Raw genomic sequence first — 18,579 nt, forward strand, 5'->3', positions numbered from 1 at the left:
AATCCGATACCACGTCTTTTAAGTATATTAAGCAGCTTTTCCAATGGTCAAAAAACCCACCAACACCTGCTAACATCTGGCTTTTGTCTGCAATGAGAGTTGATTCGAGCGAGAAGAAGTAAAACAGCGACGTGTACATTGAAGAGCCACTTCCATACAGGATTTGTAGCATACAGCTGTTAAAATATGCAATATGAGTTGTTATTTATTAAATGCTCTGGTATCTGTGAAGGGAAAACTCGAATCCGAACATCTCCCTTCAACTTTCTTGAGAGAAAACGGAATCATCTGGTCTCAACTAACAGAAATAACATATCAAACTGGAGCCGACCACTTGTGATCGGATCTCTCAGGACGGTGATACGGAGTCTGGCCACTGAGCCTCATGACGCTGCCGCACTGCAGCCAAATGTTACTGACTTCAATACCTCTCTGAATTCTGATTCAGCCACGGCATCAAAATCGAGGACCGGACGGACGACGGTGACGCCAAGAATCGTTTCTGCTGCATCTTTTTATTTCCTTTTGTCTTAGTGTGTTGAAAAAAACATTCTTAACACCATCGTGTTTACCACAAATGCTCTGAAAGACGCGTTTCTCAGCACAGCACAGCAGCGAGGTCGGGTTCCGCACATGCAAAATAGCGTAAACAGCTCATGACCTGTTTGAATTAACACATCTCGATCGTGCCTTCTTTTTAATTCAAGCTTTACACTACTTTTAGGGCCAAAAAGAATCACGTAATCACTTTTCTTTTTCTGAATCGCCATAACATGAAATTCCACTGCTGCATTACACATCTGTCGCCAGGAAGATTTGGTCTTAATATATTGGTTAGAGAGGTTTAGAGGGGAGATTTAAAAATAGTTTTATTATGCTGCTTGCTGACTTAAATGAATTATTAACAAATTGGCATAAAAACCTTTTGTTGGTGCAAATTCTGATTCAAAACACATTTTGCATATTTGCACTTAGCGCTGACTGTTAAACGGATATTTCGACCACAGTTTAGTCGTAACATCCTCACGTACATGAAGTGACACCATGGAATTGTCTTTTGATATTTTCCCGTGCTGCTCAGTTTTATTTTGGTCTCTTGAGTATTGGACTCTGATGTAGAGAGGAAGTTGCAGAATCATATAATAATGAGTCAGTGAAGATTTTCTCATCGGATCCATTTTGATATTTGCAGGAGACAGAATTCTGCGACACTGTTTTTCTCGGTTTGTATTTTTTTATTTTCATCTCATCAAATATGTAATGTATAAATGATTTTAAGGAATAAATGTCAGTGTGTGTCCCTTTCACTTTTGTGTTTCATGAATGTGACGTTTTCTCAGTTATTGTTAGCATGCTACTTTGCTAAGTGTGCTACATCATAGACTGTAAATACAGAAATGAAGCTAAAATATCCCGGATACAAACAAACGGATCCATTGACTGTCAGTCGCTCAACTTTTCATCTGTTTTCTCGAAATGCAAAAGAGACCAATCATCACATTTATTTCCACTTCACTCTCAACATTACGACTTTATTCTCAAAACTTTGACTAATTTTCAACATTTCATTTTTAGTCTCTGCATTTGAACTTAATTCACCAAATATAAATGATCTGCTTTGATCGACTTTTTCCTCAATATTTCAAGGACTTTATTCATAAATCACACCAAAAAAAAGATTTCAGATTTCTTCAATTTTTCTCAACATTTTATTCTCACCATTACTCTGTTCAGGAAATACGCAAAAATCTCATTTGCCTTTTTGTAAATGTTTCCACCTTATTCTTGAAATGCACAAAAAATTATCTCATGCTGATTATTTCAACTATATTTTCCACATTTTGTTCATATGTCATTTGACTCCCCCCCCCCACCCCACACACACACTTAATTCTCAACATTTCAACTTGAGTTTGGAAATGCAAACAAGAAAATGAAATGCATATTCTCAGTTTTCTTATAGCTGATAGAGTATCCCGTTAATAAGAGGAGGAATGGTGTTGGGTGGGTGTGTGGGGGGGGCCCTGTTGTGTCCACCCGCCCCGCCCCGCCCCCCCCCACATGATCTTCTGCACATTACAGGTGCTTCTGATCACGTGATGTCACCATCAACACCAGAATCACTCTCAGCTGTTTGTCCCCCCCCCCCTCCCCCCCTTTCACCTCCTGATGAACCAATGACACGGAACCAGGCTCCGGAGGAGAAGCTGCAGCTGACTCCCAGAACCCCCCCCCCCCCCCCCCTCCCCCTCCAGTGCAACACGGGCTTCTGGAGGAAGTGAACATCGAGGTGATGGGAGGAGTGAGTGAGGAGTGAGTGAGGAGAGGAGCCTGAAAAACACGTTCATCAGTGCGGATTGTGTCGCCTGCAGCCGGAGCAGCAGGTCGAGTCTCTCTCTGTCTCTGTCTCTCTCTCTCTCTCTCTCTCTCTCTGTCTCTGTCTCTCTCTCTCTCTCTCTGTCTCTGTCTCTCTGTCCCTGCGGCCTCAGGCAAACTGGAAACCATTTTAAAGAGAAGTTTTTAACCGGAGCGGGGTCATGGACGCTGCTGCAGCGGGAGGAGACGCGACCGAGAGTCCGCTGGAGAGGAGCGGCCACACGGCGTTCACCCACAACCACAGGCTGTACGTGTGGGGGGGCTACCGGGTGAGAGGGATACCCGAGTTACCTGAGATACCTTAGTTACCTGAGTCACCTGAATTACCTGAGTTACTGTCACCTGTGTTACCTGAGTTACCTGAGTTACTGAGTTACCTGAGTTACTGAGATACCTGAGATACTGTGTCCCCTGAGTTACTGAGTTACCTTAGTTACTTGAGTTACTGAGTTACCTGAGATACTGTGTCCCCTGAGTTACCCGAGTTACCTGAGATACCTGAGTTACCTGAGTTACCTGAGATACTGTGTCCCCTGAGTTACCCGAGTTAACCTGAGATACCTGATTTACTGAGTTACTGAGTTACCTTAGTTACTGTGTCACCAGAGATACCTGAGATATTCAGTTACCTGAGTTACCTTAGTTACCTTAGTTACTTGAGTTACTGAGTTACCTGAGATACTGTGTCCCCTGAGTTACCCAAGATACCTGTGTCACCTTAGTTACCTGAGTTACTGCGTCACCTGTATTACCTGAGTTACTGAGTTACCTGAGTTACTGTGTCACCCGAGATACCTGAGTTACCTGAGTTAACCTGAGTTACCTGAGTTAACCTGAGTTAATGAGTTAACCTGAGTTACTGAGTCACTGTGTCACCTGTGTCACTGAGTCACCCGGAGCCCGTGATCTGCCTCTGCGTTCCTGTCACACCTGATGAGGAACAAAGAGAAAATGTGTTGTTGTATAAAAATGACCTTGAATGTTACATTGACTTCTATGTAAAAAAAAAAAAAAAGAAACTAAAAGTTGTAATTCGTAAGTTAACAGAACAGAAAAATAGTTTTTTTTGCAGGATTATTAAATTAATAATCTTAATGTACTTGAATGTTAAAATTACATTGACGTCTATGTAAAAAACACACGACCCAATGCTGAATATAATAATTTGCAATCAACAACTCTCTAAAATTACAGCAGAGAACAACATTCATCTGTGAAACTGTATGAACACACGTCTGTTTTGTTCTGTGCATCTATTTAACATTATGAACATGGAAACATTCTTCAGCATCGACTCTTCACGGACGTCAGCGTCAGATTTCACGACGTGTTCCGACAAGAAAACATATCTCGCACTTTACAGACGGCCAAACAAATACAAAGGGGGGGGGGGGACCTGAAGAAGGATCACATTCTAGTATTAAATGTAATCAATAACAAGAGGGGGGGGGGATTGATCCACTGATCCAATCAGAGCCGGCAGGTTACATTAGACCCCGCCTCCTTCCTTGTAGGAGACCTTTGCATTCGGCTACACTCTCCAAGTACTTTAATACTCTTAAGTATTTCCTCTTGTGTGTATTTCTTTCCTTTACTCGAGTGGAGAAGTTGGTGTGGTTCTTTAACTTGAGTGAAATATCTGGTGCTTCCTCCACCAGTGGCACGAGCGACGCTGTGGCACATTAACGCTGTTTGAACACGTCATGATGGTTTTTCCTTTTGTAATCTGTCCCCCTGATTGTTGCTATGGACACGAACGTCAACAGTTCTTGTCAGATGTCCCCGTTGGTTCAGTCTTCAACCCGCCCGCATGTTTCTCTGTGATAAACGTGCAGAGTCTTCAAACACACGACTCTGATCTCGTCCGTCTCCTCGCAGGTCGTCTCTGGCGAGGAGGTCACGCTGCCCAGCGATGAGATATGGATCTGTGACTTGGACAGCGGGACGTGGTAAGACAAAGAGACGGCTGTGTTTTATCAGCACAGTCCAACACTGTCACCTCGACTATGGACGTAGGCAGAGTGTGTTGGTCTGATAAAACGAGTTCTTTAGAAGATGTGTTGACTACACAGGGTTGATTACGACGGTTTGAGAGAGATCCTGATAGAGAAAAGGCCTCGGTATGTTCAGTGAGTTTTTACTGTGCTTGCTCTCTCTCTCTTCACCTCCTGTGACAGGGAGCGGAGGGAGATCAGCGGCGACTTCCCTCCAGACTTGTCGTGCTTCTGCGGCTCAAACGTCGGCAGCACATTCTACATCTTCGGAGGCTGCGACGCCGTCGGACACACGAACCAGGTGAGTTTCTCACAGACCGTGAACAAGGAGTCAGACTCGTTCGCTAAAGCAGCTGAATCCAGCTCCGCCTCATCGTATAATCACGATATCACAGTCACAGAATGTGTTTACGTCCTTTTCCCAAGTTGGAAGCTCAGGTGACAAATCAAAGATGGCTGCTGCTGAACTTTAAATCCTTTTTGCATTTGTACGACATGAACCAGAATTACGTCAAAGATGCGATTCCTCATTTAAATGTTATAGATTGTTGACTTGTGTACTTGCATCAAAATGTCTCAATGTTCAAACACCACAATCTTCTCGACTTCTGCGACTCGTTGCAGTTTGAGTAAAAACTTTCATATGTTACTTTATCCGGAGCTTTTCTCCCTCATGTCGTACGAACCAGATCTTTCTGAGCGTTTCTCCTGGCGACGCATGACAGGGAACGTTTTTAAAGGAATTCATTTCAAATAGGAAGTTGATGAAGAGCTTGTCAGTCAGATGAGCTCTGACTCTGTAACAGTGAAACATGAGCGGCTCAGACTGGATCGAGGCTGCACATTTCTCCCAGCCGTTTGTCTGTCTCTCCGATTATCATGTTGCAGCAAGTTCTGGCTGTCGCATATTTTCCTCATATCAAAGTAACATTAAAATGCTGTGAGTCGAGGTCATGAACCCAAAACCAGACGCAGTGTGAAAAGCAACAAAGCTTCCTGCTCTTATTAAAATGCACCTCAAAAGTTCCTGTACAAGATTTGTAACTTAGGATGTGGGGGGGGGGCCCCAGGTCCCTTTTTGTCTTGGTCCTCCAAAGTCTGTGAAACGCTCCTGGCAGATCTGCCACAAAGAAGAGAGCTCGACCTGTTGACGACGTTTGATTTGATATTTGAACGTCTGGTGTTGCGTGAATAGAAATTGTAGTTTTTCCAGGCTCATAACAAACTGTGTGGATGCTGGAGTTTAATTATTTTGGTCGTCTGGTCTGATCGCTGTTAGAAACGAGAGAAAACGTTTTCCAGAGACGACAGGAAGTCGTTTTTAAAGGTGCACGTGAGTCTTCAGTGCATCGTAGTTGTTCAAGTTCAGAGATAAATGGTCAAACCTGCTTTTCATCATCATGGAAGTTTGGAAAATCTGCTCTGGCAACTTAAATATATATATTAAATACCTTTTTTAAAATAAATGTCATTGGCTCCACCTTTGTGACGTAACCCTCCCGTTTTGTTGTAGCTGTTCAGCGTTGACCTGTCGGAGTCGAGCTGCTCGTGGAAGAAAGTGACCGACGCCAGGGGAACGACGCCGTCGCCGCGCAACAAACATTCCTGCTGGGTTCACAGAAACCGGTCAGTTCAGTGAACAGGAAATCCACAACACACCACCGCTCATGAAGAAGAGCAGCTGTGCATTTTATCAAAATTCACAAAGCATGTGTTTTAAACAAATGGAGTATTGGCACAACTACTTGATTTTAAAATGGAAGCTTCCAGTTTTCTGTAGTTTCTCGTGTGAATTAAGGAGAAATCAGTTGTTTTTTTCTCTTTGTCTTGGTGCAGATTAATTTACTTTGGTGGATATGGATGTAAAACCATTGGGGAGGTCAGAAACACGTCATCGTCCAGCTTCATCGTGGAAGAGATGTCCTGGGTGAATACTCTTAACAACAATCACAACAACAATAGCTGCAAACATCAGTGAAGTGACCAAAAAGTACTTTACCCAAATGAAGATTTGTTTCTTTTCTCCGCAGATGACGATTGGAGACACGATGTTCAGATGCTGGGGCTGGAACAATGAGGTCAATGTTTTTGACACACACACTGCGACATGGACTCAGCCAGAGACTCAGGTCAGTGGAACTGCATGACGAGGCCTGTGTTGTGTTTTTAACATCTGGTGTCAGGTCGTCCAACCGTCGAGCATCTTCAGGAAGTTACTTTACATTTGGTAGAAATGTTCAATTGCACTCAAAGAGAACCCGATTAGAGGTCATTGCTTGAGTTACGTCTTTCTTGGAAAGTGAAGCCAAAAAGTCGCTGGTCGACAAACCAATCAGAGTCAAGTACAGGTGGACGCAGCCCACGCAGGGACGACGTACGCAAAGTTCTTTAGTCCCTAAATTAATGTGAAAACTAACCAGATCAAAGGGAACAAGGACATGAAGCCTGGCTCAGATTTCCTGGTGTGAAAACTCTCATGTGATTTTTATTATTTTGAAATGTGCAGGGTCCGGCTCCGGCTCCCAGAGGTTGCCATGCCAGCGCCCTGCTGGGGAACACAGGTTACATCTCTGGCGGCGTGGTGAGTTCATCTGGCCAAAAGTATGTGGACACCTCAAGTGAGATGTCACGTGACCTCCGATGACGTTTCTCATGGTCCTCTGTTCCAAAAAAAAAAAGGAAAATATTAATGTTGCAGTTTTCATTAAGAGACGATAGTGTGCTGCTGACTTTGTGCTCACAGTTTGTGGGAGGCCCTTTCCTGTTTCAACTGCTGGAACACATGAGACCAGAACAGTGTCTGCATACTTTTGGCCATGTCGTGTATCCGACCATGTAACCACGGTTTCCGATGCACACTTTCAGTATCTAAAGCTACGTGATGGTTTACAGGAGACGGCAGAGTTGGACATGTCCTGCTTGGACCTGGACACGTGGACGTGGACTAAATTGTAAAACTTCCTTCACTTTTGCACACTCACTCTTAATTGTTTGATTTCTTTACTTGAAGAATTCACTGACTGCGTTTATGTTCTGTTTCGCCAGGGACGTGTCGCTGTCCGTTTCGCCTCTGGGCCGCTCGATGCACAGCATGACGGCGATATCGGATCACGCCCTCTTCGTGTACGGAGGCCTCGGCACCGACGGAAACACCCTCAGTCAGTCTTTAGCTCTGAGACTTTACATTTTCAATGATTTCTCGGAGTAATTCATGGACCTTGATGAAAATAATCGGGCGTATTTAAAACAAGACTTTATTAATCCTGAGTTACAGTAATGAGGAAGTAAAACTTAGTGATTACTAGTAATGAGTCAAAATATAGTGTATACAAAGTAAATGCAAGTAGAAATTTAAATAAATGACGTCTGTATAATAAAAATGTAACAGTAAGTCGATCGAGACGGTAAACTAATACTTAAGTGGCAGTAATGAGAATAGCAGTATGACATGAAATATTGCACATGTTATGAAGAAAAAACTGTAGTATTCCACACAAATAACTAGTATTGCACACGAGAGAAAACTGTAGTACTGCAGTTGTAGTACTTCCTGTTCATCTCTCTCCTAGATGACGCCTGGCAGTTCAACACAGTAAAAAGAGAGTGGACCAAGAGGACTCATCCACACAAGGACAAGCCAAGGTCGTTAATTCATTTGTATGAAGCTTGTTTAAATGTTCCAAAGGTAGAAAATATATAAAATGACCTGAAACTTTCGTGTAAAATTCAGATAACGTGACATCTACAACTCATAATTGATTCCTAGCGGCTCTCAGATCAGTTTCTAACGTGTCGGTTCCACCTGTTCACTTCTGTCTGTGGTTAATAAGAAGTTGTACATATCTTTTAGTATTTTTGAGAATCTGTGTTTTCCTGCTTGTTCTCCAGGGTCTGTCACACAGCGAGTCCGGGAGGTGACAGCGACGTGGTCGTGTTCGGAGGAAGCAGTAAACTCTGCATCCTCATGGACTCGGTACGTGAAGACAAAAGTATTTTCTAACTTTTACTCTGAGCTCTTAGAATTAAAGCTGTTTGTGGAAGTGAAACATGATTATCTTTCCTCCACATTTCAGACATGGGTAAAAAAAAACACTGCACATTCCTGCTGTAATCGGGTGAAGCAGATGTAGTTTCATGAGTGGACTAATTATAGCTCGACTGAAACTGTTGCATAAATAGACGTTAAGTGGTTTAGCGGCTCAGTGCACGTTCATGGTAATGTGACGGTTTCCCAGGTGAAGCCAACAGCACAGAGAACTGTTTGTGTTTGAGGGTGAAACTGGATTATTGAAGAAGTTGACAACGAACGTTTTATAACAAACAAACAAACAACATCATGTCTCCTTTTTAAAAAATGTCACTAAAAACCAAACCTCAAGGTGAAGCGCTGGTTTACACCCAGATTTAGTTTTGTTGTGATTCTCGTCCTGTCGTCAGGTGGCTATTCTACGGGCGCCGTCACTGAATCACTGCAGAGACGTGCTCATCTTCCAGACGCAGCCGTACGCCCTCTTCAGGTGAGGAGACCCCCTCTGTGTCTCGTTCTGATCTAATCACGTTCCTAACTGTTCCTTATTGAGGAACATCTAACATTACAAGGGCTGATAACAGAAAAACACAGGGATCAGGGATTTGTCTGAGGTGAGGGATGTGAAAGTTGTTCTGATTCTAAAACCCAGGATTTGTCTGACTAGAGGAGCAAGTCCAGAAAACACAATTCCTCTCCTGCAGTTTGTTTGACTTCTGATGTTTTGATAAAGAAGCCACTCAGGTTTTTCCAGCAGAAGCGTCTCCAGGTCCAGGAGCCGGTGGAGGACGCCCGAGTTTCCCACTTTTGTCCCAACGTAGTTCCCCACAGTCTGTATGAAATCATTGTGTTTGTGTTCCCTGGCTTTTGTGCGCTAGTTGGCTGCATGTGTTCCTTGTTGCGTGAAGCCAGTGCACTGTACTTAACGTGCATGTCCCCTCCTGTCACACATGAATAAGCAGTGATAACAAAAGCCCACAGACCCGTTACACTGTTGTTTCTGCTCTGAGCTGCCTGACGGACCCGTGTGCCTGCTCACGTACAACATGGGGTCATGCTAATGAGCTTTATGTTGCGTATGTGTGGCCTGTTTATGAGATTATAATGGTTGTGTACAGAGTTAATTTAACCTTCAGAACACGGTTTGCTCAAAACAAGTTATCAGATCACGTCTCATTAGAACAAGGCTCCATTCTTTTCACTATTCAATGAGACTGAACATGTTTTTAACTGGTGTTTTTCTGGATCTCTCTCCAGATTGTGTCAGGACTTCATCGGGAAAAACCCGCGGCTGTTTGCGAAGCAGCTGAACTGGCTGCCGTCAAAACTCCGGAGCAAAGTGGACAAGAGAGTTTCCTTCTTCTCTAATGTGACAGTTCTCACAGGATGAGAACGAGCGTTTTACAGAACGACTCGGATCCGTTGTGTCGTCAATGTTTTTGTATTAATGATTTAAGAAAAGAAAAGAACCATGGTGCTAGTTCCATTGTTTTAACTTGAGAAAATATCATTTGTAAATAAAGTCTCTGTCTTATTTTAAACCAGAAAGATCGATTAGGTAACATTTTACTCCCATGTGATGTTTTTGAATAAAGTTTATTGATATGTTGTATTTCAGTTTTGGTTTATTTCCACAAGGTCACATGATGTAGAGCAGAAGCAGGAAGTAAAATAATAATCTTAATGCTCAAAAAGCAAATTAAAAGGTTTAAATATTCCACTTTTTATTCAATCAAATCAGCTTAAAATGATTCAATCGTACAGTGAATGAGTTTTTTAATAAATCAAATGTGTTTTTAGGGATTTAAAAGCGGATGAACAGGATGTTACACTGATTCAACAATTGAGTTTGTTTGTGCAAAGCTAAAGCTGCACTTTACTTTGAAGGACATGGAAATAAAAATAGGTAAATATTACCTGAGAGAGAAATTCAACATCTGGGAAGTATAATAAACTAATGGATTTTTAAAAAAATATTATTACTGCAAATTTATACCATTTGTTCTGCTCCTACTTCCTCTTTTGTAGTTTTCTATCACATAAACATTTTCACTTCACCTGTTCATTGTTTCTCTAAAGTGAAATTTCATCTGAGAACCAATAACCTATTTTCAGAAAAAAGGCAAAGCAGAAAACGGGGCCATTTTTAAAAATAATTTGTAAAAGGTGTTTTTTAGAGAAGAGGTCTGATCGTAGGAGGCGACGCCGGATGTCTGTGTCTCACACGGGTCGGACGTAGTTGGCGGGGAGCAGCCCTCGCTGCCCCGTGCGCTGGTTGCATCCGAACATCCATCCCTCGTCTATCTGCTCCACGTCTGAGATCACATCTCCCTCCAGGAGAGAGACCTCATCTGCTTCTGCTGCCGTGTAGCTGTACAGGGCCTGGTAACGCTTCTGAGTGGAGACACACAAACACACAGGAGATGAACGAGATGCACGGAAATGTAACGCAAAGTACATCAATTCTAACATAACTTTTAATTCTTAATTACACTGAATGTGTACTGTCATGGTGTCCACATACTTTTGGCCATTAAGTGTGTGTTTATGCATCAGCCTTACCCCTCCACAAGGTGGTGCTACAGCAGCAGGGGTCACTGCTGGCTGCATGAATCTTTCAGGGTTGGATGGTTGCTCCTCATAGTCTGCACACACACACACACACACACACACACACACACACTAGTACAAATATACAACATGGCTCTGGGGACTATAAGTTAAAATGTGTAAGGTTGTGCGTCACCTTGTCTGTTCTCAGGAGGGGGTGCGTCACTTCGAACTTTGCTCTTCTCAAAGTCTTCATGGTACTTTATCTACACACACACACACACACACACACACAGAGAGAGAGCAACACACATGAAATCCACAGGAGGGCACAATACTCACAAGGTTTGACAGCTGACCATGAAGTTCTGCCCCTGTGAGAAGAAGCTCACCATGTTAGGAGGTGCTGAGAGATGGTGTGTGTGTTTGTGTGTCTGTGTGTGTGTGTGTGTGAGGGTTTTCTTTGTACTCCAGACTCGAGTGTATTTGTTGTTGTGACTCTAAATTAAAATGCTGCGTTATGGGATCATCTAATAATAAATATAACAAATAATGATCAACCTGCTCCTTCACTTTTACAGTAAAAAGAAAATCTCTGTGTCTGTGCAGCCTGCAGTGAATCCACCAGGGGGCCACGCAGGTTGACCCGACCTGTGTAACGTGAACAGAGAGCTGGCAGCTTTCAGGGGATGGAAGAGGAAAACAAGGAGCAGCCCCCTCGTGTCCTCGGTCGACCTCGAGAGGAGCAAACTGACAAAGTGGGAAAAACAGGCAAATGTAAAAAATATTAAAAAGGAGGAAGGGGGGTGAGGGGGGTGGGGGGAGAAAGACAGAAAGACAAAATGGAAGGAAAGATGCAACCAGTGGAAAAATAAGTTGCTGGATTTTGCCCTTTGGACATGCAGCTTATTGCCGTCATTCCTTTCTGCAACTGCTGCTCACATGAGAGAAAAAGGGGGGAAAGTTGTTTCTGTGTGTGTGTGCGTGAGTGTGTGTGTTTCCATGTGTGTGTGTGTGTGTGTGTGTGTGTCTCTACAGTGGAGAGACCTTGACCATATAGGGCAGCTGCTCCTCAGAGGACGAGGAGAAATGTCTGAAATGTGCCTGTGTGTCTCTGCAGGATCGGATCCCTTCGTCCACGGAGGTTTGTCCTCTCTGCTCGTGTCCCTCGGCCTCGTCGGGTCTCAAACCTTCAAATCCTGCAGAGATGTCTCCTGCACTTACTTACGTTACTGATCTGGTCTTGTGTCTTCTTCAACCTCTGCATCTCCGGAGTGTCGACCACCACGCTGAAACCTTTCCCCTTGCTCTTCTCAAAATCCTCCTTGTACAGAGCCTGCAAATTCAATCAGAACGTATTAAAAACAGTCGTATTGTACAGAAACAGATTTTATTTGTTCTATTTAATTAATCCAATGCTTTTTAATCCTAATTTCAAAAAACGTGGAGTTAAACACTGCATTCATGGTTTACTGTTTACTTGGCAACATTACACAAGTCTGAATTGTTTATTTGAAGGTAAATCTGAGACACACACACACACACACACACACACACACACACACACACACACACACACACACGTGAGTCATGTTCTTGCTATGAGGAATATGTCGTCTCAGTGAGGGAGCTTGACTGCCGAGACTTTTATGGTTATAAACAGTGAACTGGGGTCGGTTGGATGAGAGCGAGAGAGAGGAGGGGGGGGGGGGGGGGGGGGAGGAAACGGCTTTCAGTGTAAATGTGATCACGATGTTATAACAGTCCTGTAGCATAACAACAAAGTTATGTTACACAGTGGTTTCAAATGGTTTTAACCAAAAATGGAACCTGGTGTGTGTGCGGTTACATCAGGAGCTCGTTTCACACACGACTTTGAAGTGAAGAGCTTTCACTTGCTCTATTTTCAGAGTTTCGTGGTTTGTTTTATTTCGTGTGGTGTCTCCGACAAGGTGTCGAGCTCATCACGTGGTGAGATGTGAGCGTTTCGGCTAACGTTAGCTCCCTGTTAGCCAAACATCCTCCAGCCCTTTCCTCCAGTGAAAGATAGAAACACAACGAGGGAAAAGAGAAGCTCGGCCTCCAAAGGAATCTCTTTAATTGTTGCGTGACTCGAGGGACTTATCCCTTTGATCAGGTGAAGTCGTTGGCCTGAACCGTGTGAGGAGATTAGAGTCAAAGAGCAGTGAAGGCAGCCAGGGAGGCCGAGCTGAGCCGGTGCCACACGAGAGACCAACGGCACCAGAGGATTTATGTTTTATTTCTATTTTACCATCACTTAAAACACTTTGTAGCTCAGATAAAACTCGGATGTTTGCCTCGTCTCAAATCTTCACACCAACACGAAGCCGTAACATTGTCTGTTTTTTAGTTTTTGCTGAAAAGGCTCATTTGATTTAATTAAACGAATCCAATTGTCACGAGCGCCGAGCCAAGAGCTGCGTCCTGACTTCCTGCCGTGAGACGGATTGAGAGCTGAGTGAGAGCAGAAGATACAGAGACTCGCGATGATGCAACCAGATTAGGGACGAGTCTCTCCGGCAGCGAGAGGACACAGGGACGGGCCGGGTGTCGGGGTCTCACCTGGCTGTTGAGCATGGTCTGTTGTTTCAGACGCAGGTTCTCGGGGGTGTCGGCCACTATAGTGAAGGAGGTTTTGGGGTAATGCCTGAAAACCAAAGAGAAGGACAGAGGACACGTTTTAATTCAGTGTCTCCACCATTTAAAACCACATTCATCTTGATTTTTTAAAACAGCCTCAACATCACGACCGGTTGGTGGATTTAAAGCAACACTATGCAACTTCTACTGAGCAGCAGCGCCCCCTGCAGCCACATGTGATGATTAATACATATGTGTCTGAGCGATGAAGTGGTTCAATCGCTTGAAACACAACTGAATAGTGGATATTACCCATGATCCTCTGCTTCCTGAATCAGAAGAGCTGCAGCTGTAACAAATTCACCAAACTCTGTTCAGGATTCTTCATATTTTAAACATTTCCTGCTGAATATTGGAGATAAACTCTGGGTTTTAATAACTTCTGAGTCTTTTTAACTGATCAGCTTCACTCTTCAACTCGCTGGAGCTGATTGTGACGGTAGAAGCTCTGATTCTCAAGCTGCTTTCAGACCTGCACTGAACTCCAGAGATGCTCCACATTTTCTCCGGAGAAGGTTTATTGTATGAACACAAAGTCAGAGTGAGGGCATCTGGAGTTTTTCTGGACTTTCTATGGGAGTCCATGTGAGAACTCAGCAGGGGGTCCCCCGCAGGGTTGAAGACGTTTCTAAATAGAAAAATATATATATCTCCTAAAAGCGACGCCACACGCACAGAAGACACCGACGAAGATGTCAAGAGAGTTTACTAATGCTGGTGAGGAAATGAATTGATAAATTTCTCATACTGCAGTTTTTTTTGCCTTTTTGTTGATTTAATATCTGGATTACAAAGGATTTATCCATGAGAAGGAAAGAAAGAGACAAAAAAGTGAACATTTGTAAACATCTGCCAGGACAGAGACGCTTTCTGAAGCTGGACAGAGATCTCAGGTCACACTGACGACTTGTTGGATCACATGTTTGAGTCTGTCTGTTCACACTTCCTCTTTTCCGTCACGTCCAGCTTCCACTGCCCAGAAACTGATGTCTGCTTGGGTCGTGACCAAAACCTCACAAACAACGACAACTGCTGCTACTGTCTCCAAAAACCACATAAGGACGTGATTAGATTAATAAAAACTACGCGTTCTAACTTTACGCTCACAGTTTTATGATTCATTTTCCCCTCGTTGGGAAACAGCGCTCCCACACAGTCGTACGTTTTCCTGTTATCTCTGGAGTTTAGTGATTTTTAATAATCAGATGCTCAGTGTGGTGTCAACACTCACATACTGCAGTAAGGCTTCTTCTCGAATCCTTTATAGTTGTTCATGCTCAGGGCCATCTTGCACACCTCACAGCTGAAGCAGCCTTTGTGCCAGTACTGGAGAGGGAAAGACAAAGTGTGCAATGTTTAATAAGTTCAACAAAGTGAAGAAGACGTACGTTAAACTCTTGATTCTTGTGGTTGATGGTTTGAATTCATGCACTAAGAAAAAGATGACAGGACGTCAGTGTTGCAGTGACATGGTGGGAAAATTCCTGAGACACAGCTGTGGTCTCATTCAGCCGCCATATGAGCCAGAGCCATTTGGGACAGTTTTTGCTCCCTAATATCGGTATCGGCCCCGTAAATATATATATTTTTTAACGTTATTTAATTGTTGAAATGTCCGTCACCGGTCTGAAATATATTCAAGTCACAAAAAATGTCAAATGTCTAAAAATGTCGTCATCCAAACTCCAACATTTTGGAGTGAAAGGTGTTTTTGCTGTTAATGCAGAAAATGTTCTTTGCTCCAAACTGTGCAAAGAAAAAGCAAATTCCAACTTTACCATGTGACCTCTGTGATGCATTCATTGTCTTTTAAAGATATCAGACATTCAAAATAAAGCTGAGTGATCCAGCTCTGTGACACCACATGTTATTAATGTCATTTCATTGATTGAATTAACTTGAACTGAGTGTTTTATTTGTTAAAGACACATTTAATCAGATCTAAGAACATCTATACAAGCTCATACTGACACACACGCACACACACGCACGCACACACACACGCGCACACACACACACACACACTCAGCCTCAGTGTCCTTTTTTAACATTCAGAGGTTTTTGGTCAGCGTTCATCCACCGGATGTGGCTTCTCTTCTCATGAGTCTTTGTGTATTTCACGTATGCACAAAACTAAGAATGTAGTCGGACCGGATTTATATAACTTTATATAAACAGAGAGGATATGGTTTAATTATGTGAATGTTTGGTTAGCATAAGATAAAAGCTCTTGCACAAAAGATGCTAAAATTAAAGTGAACATGAAACAGGAGAAAGAAGCTCTTTAATCTCTAATCTCTTTAGCACTGAGTTTATTTTAAAGTATCCTGAGTTATTATAAGTAAACATTTAAAAAGGTGTCTTGTCTTATGTGAGAATGTCAGAACTTTGCAGCTTTTAAGTACAGAACTGATTTGTACCAAAATATCTTTACAACAGGAATATTACAGAATAAATCTTTGCAGACATTCATTTGGACTTTTGTCAGCTTACCTTGTCAAGGCAGTTGATTTTCTCTGTGGGGTAAACTGGTTTATTGCATCTTCCACAGGGCGGATTCATGATGGGATTTAATTGCACCACTAAAAGAAAAGACTTCCCCGAGGCAGCTGGGAAATAAAAAGTTTTCGGATGGGAAGTGATGCGCGGACACGGAGCGTCCTCAGGCTATTCAATTCATATACAGGGGACGAGGAGGAGTCACGACGCCTTCACGTTCCCGCAGAAAGCGTCGGATTTAGGAATATCTACTGTGATGAACGATCAAACAGGCGTACATTTGGGAAGGAAACAGCGTAAAGATCAAAGGACTGTAGTTGTGGTTATATTCGGGATTTGTGTAACTCACATATAAAACTTTACGTTGTCACTTTGATTTTCAATAATCCAGATTCCAGAATACTTTCTCCTATTATCATTCGTACTCACTGACACTTCAGTACTAGTTTACTGTGTCATGCAATACACTTTATTCTTTTATATTTCATTTCACTTGTATTTTTTTATAATTTATTTTATTTTACTCACTGTATTCTATTATATATTGTGATGTTGAAATCTTAGGGCAAGGTGGCACGAGAAGTTCCTGTGGGATTAATAAAGTGTCACATTATATTATAAAAACCTTATTTTAGGCTATTGCTTTACAATCTCATTTCAAAATATACTGGGTTATGTTTATTCAGAGTTATTTATGGTCAAACTGTAAAACATCAAGCCTCAATTACATGTCTGTGTCATAGAGATTTGATAACGACATCTAAGGAATCATTGCTAAGATATTCTCCAGTATTGTCACCTTCCTCCAAAAATCCATATTGGTCCTCATAATAATGATAGTAATAATAATAATGATAATTATCTCAATCTATAAAGCACTTTTTAAAAAAAAATGTTACAGTGCTTCACAAATAAAACAAGTAAACATACAAAAAACAACGATAAAAGTAAATGTATTTTTTTTTTTTTTTAAATCTTGACATTGATTATTTCTTTCATTGCAACAAAATCAAAGACAAACGTTATTAGCTGCCAGGTTGTAGTTACACATCATGCTTTAAACGTGTGAATTACGTTTTTTTTGTGCAGCACCTGAAGGCGTCTTAAAATGCATTAAGCGGTAATGACCTTAAAAGGAAACAGGAGAAAACCAGTGAAACATGAAAGCGACTGAAACAGATCAAAGGACCATATTGATAGATTGTAAACATGAAAACATCAACATGTAAACAAAAGGACATGAAAGGACGAGTTTGTAAAACAACGACTCGTGTAGTGTGACTGTGTGTAGTTGGCGCCCCCTGCAGGACACCGGGGGGAACTTCCACCACCTCAGCTGCTGTGGAAATGACGCAGAACATGGACTCTACATGTCAACATGCGTCCACGGACTTCACACGTGTGTACATGCGTCACGTGTACATACAAAGAACAAACAGCCTGTGTGAAGGATAAATACTTCATACACGTTGTGGTTTCCTCCAGTGGGGGTATAGCTCAGTGGTAGAGCATTTGACTGCAGATCAAGAGGTCCCCGGTTCAAATCCGGGTGCCCCCTCATTTTGCCACACGTCCGCCATTTTAACGTTTTACCCTTTGATTGTTTTCTTATTATCTCCCTGGTCGCATTCACGTCCTCAACTGACCCCTGCGTCCGTTTAATCGACTCTTCCCACCCTCATTCCCACCCTCTTTAGAATGGTTTGCTCCACCTGTTTCCCACCTGGTCAACTTTCTGCTGAAACGCCTGTAAACACGTGTCACTGTCTCCACTTCCTTGTTTATGTGCCCGCGTGAAACATTAACATACTTTATGTTGTTGTGTCATTTCCTTCGTCATTTGGAGTCTTGCTGGTTAATTGCGAGCTAATAGCTGCAGTGTCAGAAATATGTATTTTTTAAAAAGCTTGGTTCATATTTCATATTCATACCTGGCTGCTAACATGCCATGTTAAACATTTCTGCTTTAGCTAACCAACTCCTAAAGGGGTTTGCTAGCTACAAAGCTGAATTCACTATATTTACACGTGTCTGTTGGTTGTGGGTTGTTTGATTTGTGGGTCAGCATTTCATCAAGGATCATTGTGTGTTTGTTGTGTTCTCATGGCTCCATCATGTGGCAGTGATTAGCGTTACCTGTTTATCATCAGTCCCTCAGAGTGAGTCATGTCGATCTGAGCAATCAAATGATATCAATGATTGTCACTATATAATTTTCAGTGAATACAATATATACTGATGTAATGTTGATGTATTGTACAAGTGCAGTGAGGAGGAATAACTCGTAATTGATCTAACTCAGACTTCTCTGGTCTTAAAGTAACCAAACACTTAAAATAAATTATAATATGATATTTAAAGTTACATTTGTCGATGCATATGAACCTGAACGTGTCTAAAATAAAACAATGTTGGATTTTGGACGTTAAATTCAGCATTTTTACTCTCGTTTATGTCCCATTTGGGAAACGC

At 42.3% G+C, this 18,579-nt stretch overlaps 3 protein-coding genes and 1 non-coding gene across 5 annotated transcripts in view; 3 read left to right on the top strand and 1 right to left on the bottom strand.

The window, feature by feature from the left end:
- The window catches only part of scn4aa (sodium channel, voltage-gated, type IV, alpha, a), a 45,724-nt gene extending 44,417 nt beyond the window's left edge, over positions 1-1,307 (top strand). Inside the window, exon 31 of the mRNA XM_034569889.1 lies at positions 233-1,307. Coding sequence (XP_034425780.1) covers positions 233-272 — 40 coding nt within the window. The 3' untranslated portion in view covers positions 273-1,307. The remainder of the gene's footprint in view (positions 1-232) is intronic.
- A 1,150-nt stretch (positions 1,308-2,457) lies between these two features.
- LOC117753013 (kelch domain-containing protein 1-like) lies at positions 2,458-10,294 on the top strand. Its single transcript, XM_034570800.1, has 13 exons — positions 2,458-2,645; positions 4,255-4,325; positions 4,554-4,671; positions 5,884-5,996; positions 6,207-6,297; positions 6,401-6,499; positions 6,877-6,951; positions 7,263-7,321; positions 7,416-7,528; positions 7,940-8,012; positions 8,259-8,343; positions 8,808-8,887; positions 9,655-10,294. Exons 1-13 carry the CDS (start codon positions 2,538-2,540, stop codon positions 9,785-9,787), a joined length of 1,218 nt encoding a protein of 405 aa, XP_034426691.1. The 5' UTR covers positions 2,458-2,537; the 3' UTR covers positions 9,788-10,294.
- Positions 10,295-10,371: 77 nt separating this feature from the next.
- On the bottom strand, positions 10,372-16,294 carry LOC117753014 (LIM and SH3 domain protein 1-like). 2 transcript variants are annotated; one of them, XM_034570803.1, is made up of 7 exons: positions 16,102-16,294; positions 14,840-14,934; positions 13,531-13,615; positions 12,176-12,283; positions 11,144-11,213; positions 10,960-11,039; positions 10,372-10,791 (listed from the first exon to the last, which is right to left on the bottom strand). In XM_034570803.1, exons 1-7 carry the CDS (start codon positions 16,168-16,170, stop codon positions 10,618-10,620), a joined length of 681 nt encoding a protein of 226 aa, XP_034426694.1. In that variant the 5' UTR covers positions 16,171-16,294; the 3' UTR covers positions 10,372-10,617. The 2 variants fall into 2 exon arrangements, with proteins under 2 accessions (XP_034426694.1, XP_034426692.1); XM_034570801.1 differs by having other exon boundaries at positions 10,960-11,042; positions 16,102-16,292.
- A 1,299-nt stretch (positions 16,295-17,593) lies between these two features.
- On the top strand, positions 17,594-17,665 carry trnac-gca. Its single transcript has one exon. It is a non-coding gene; the product is annotated as a tRNA-Cys (tRNA).
- The last annotated feature ends 914 nt before the right edge of the window (positions 17,666-18,579 follow it).

The sequence above is a fragment of the Hippoglossus hippoglossus genome, chromosome 19, assembly GCF_009819705.1.
Source record: "Hippoglossus hippoglossus isolate fHipHip1 chromosome 19, fHipHip1.pri, whole genome shotgun sequence".
NCBI lineage: Eukaryota > Metazoa > Chordata > Actinopteri > Pleuronectiformes > Pleuronectidae > Hippoglossus > Hippoglossus hippoglossus.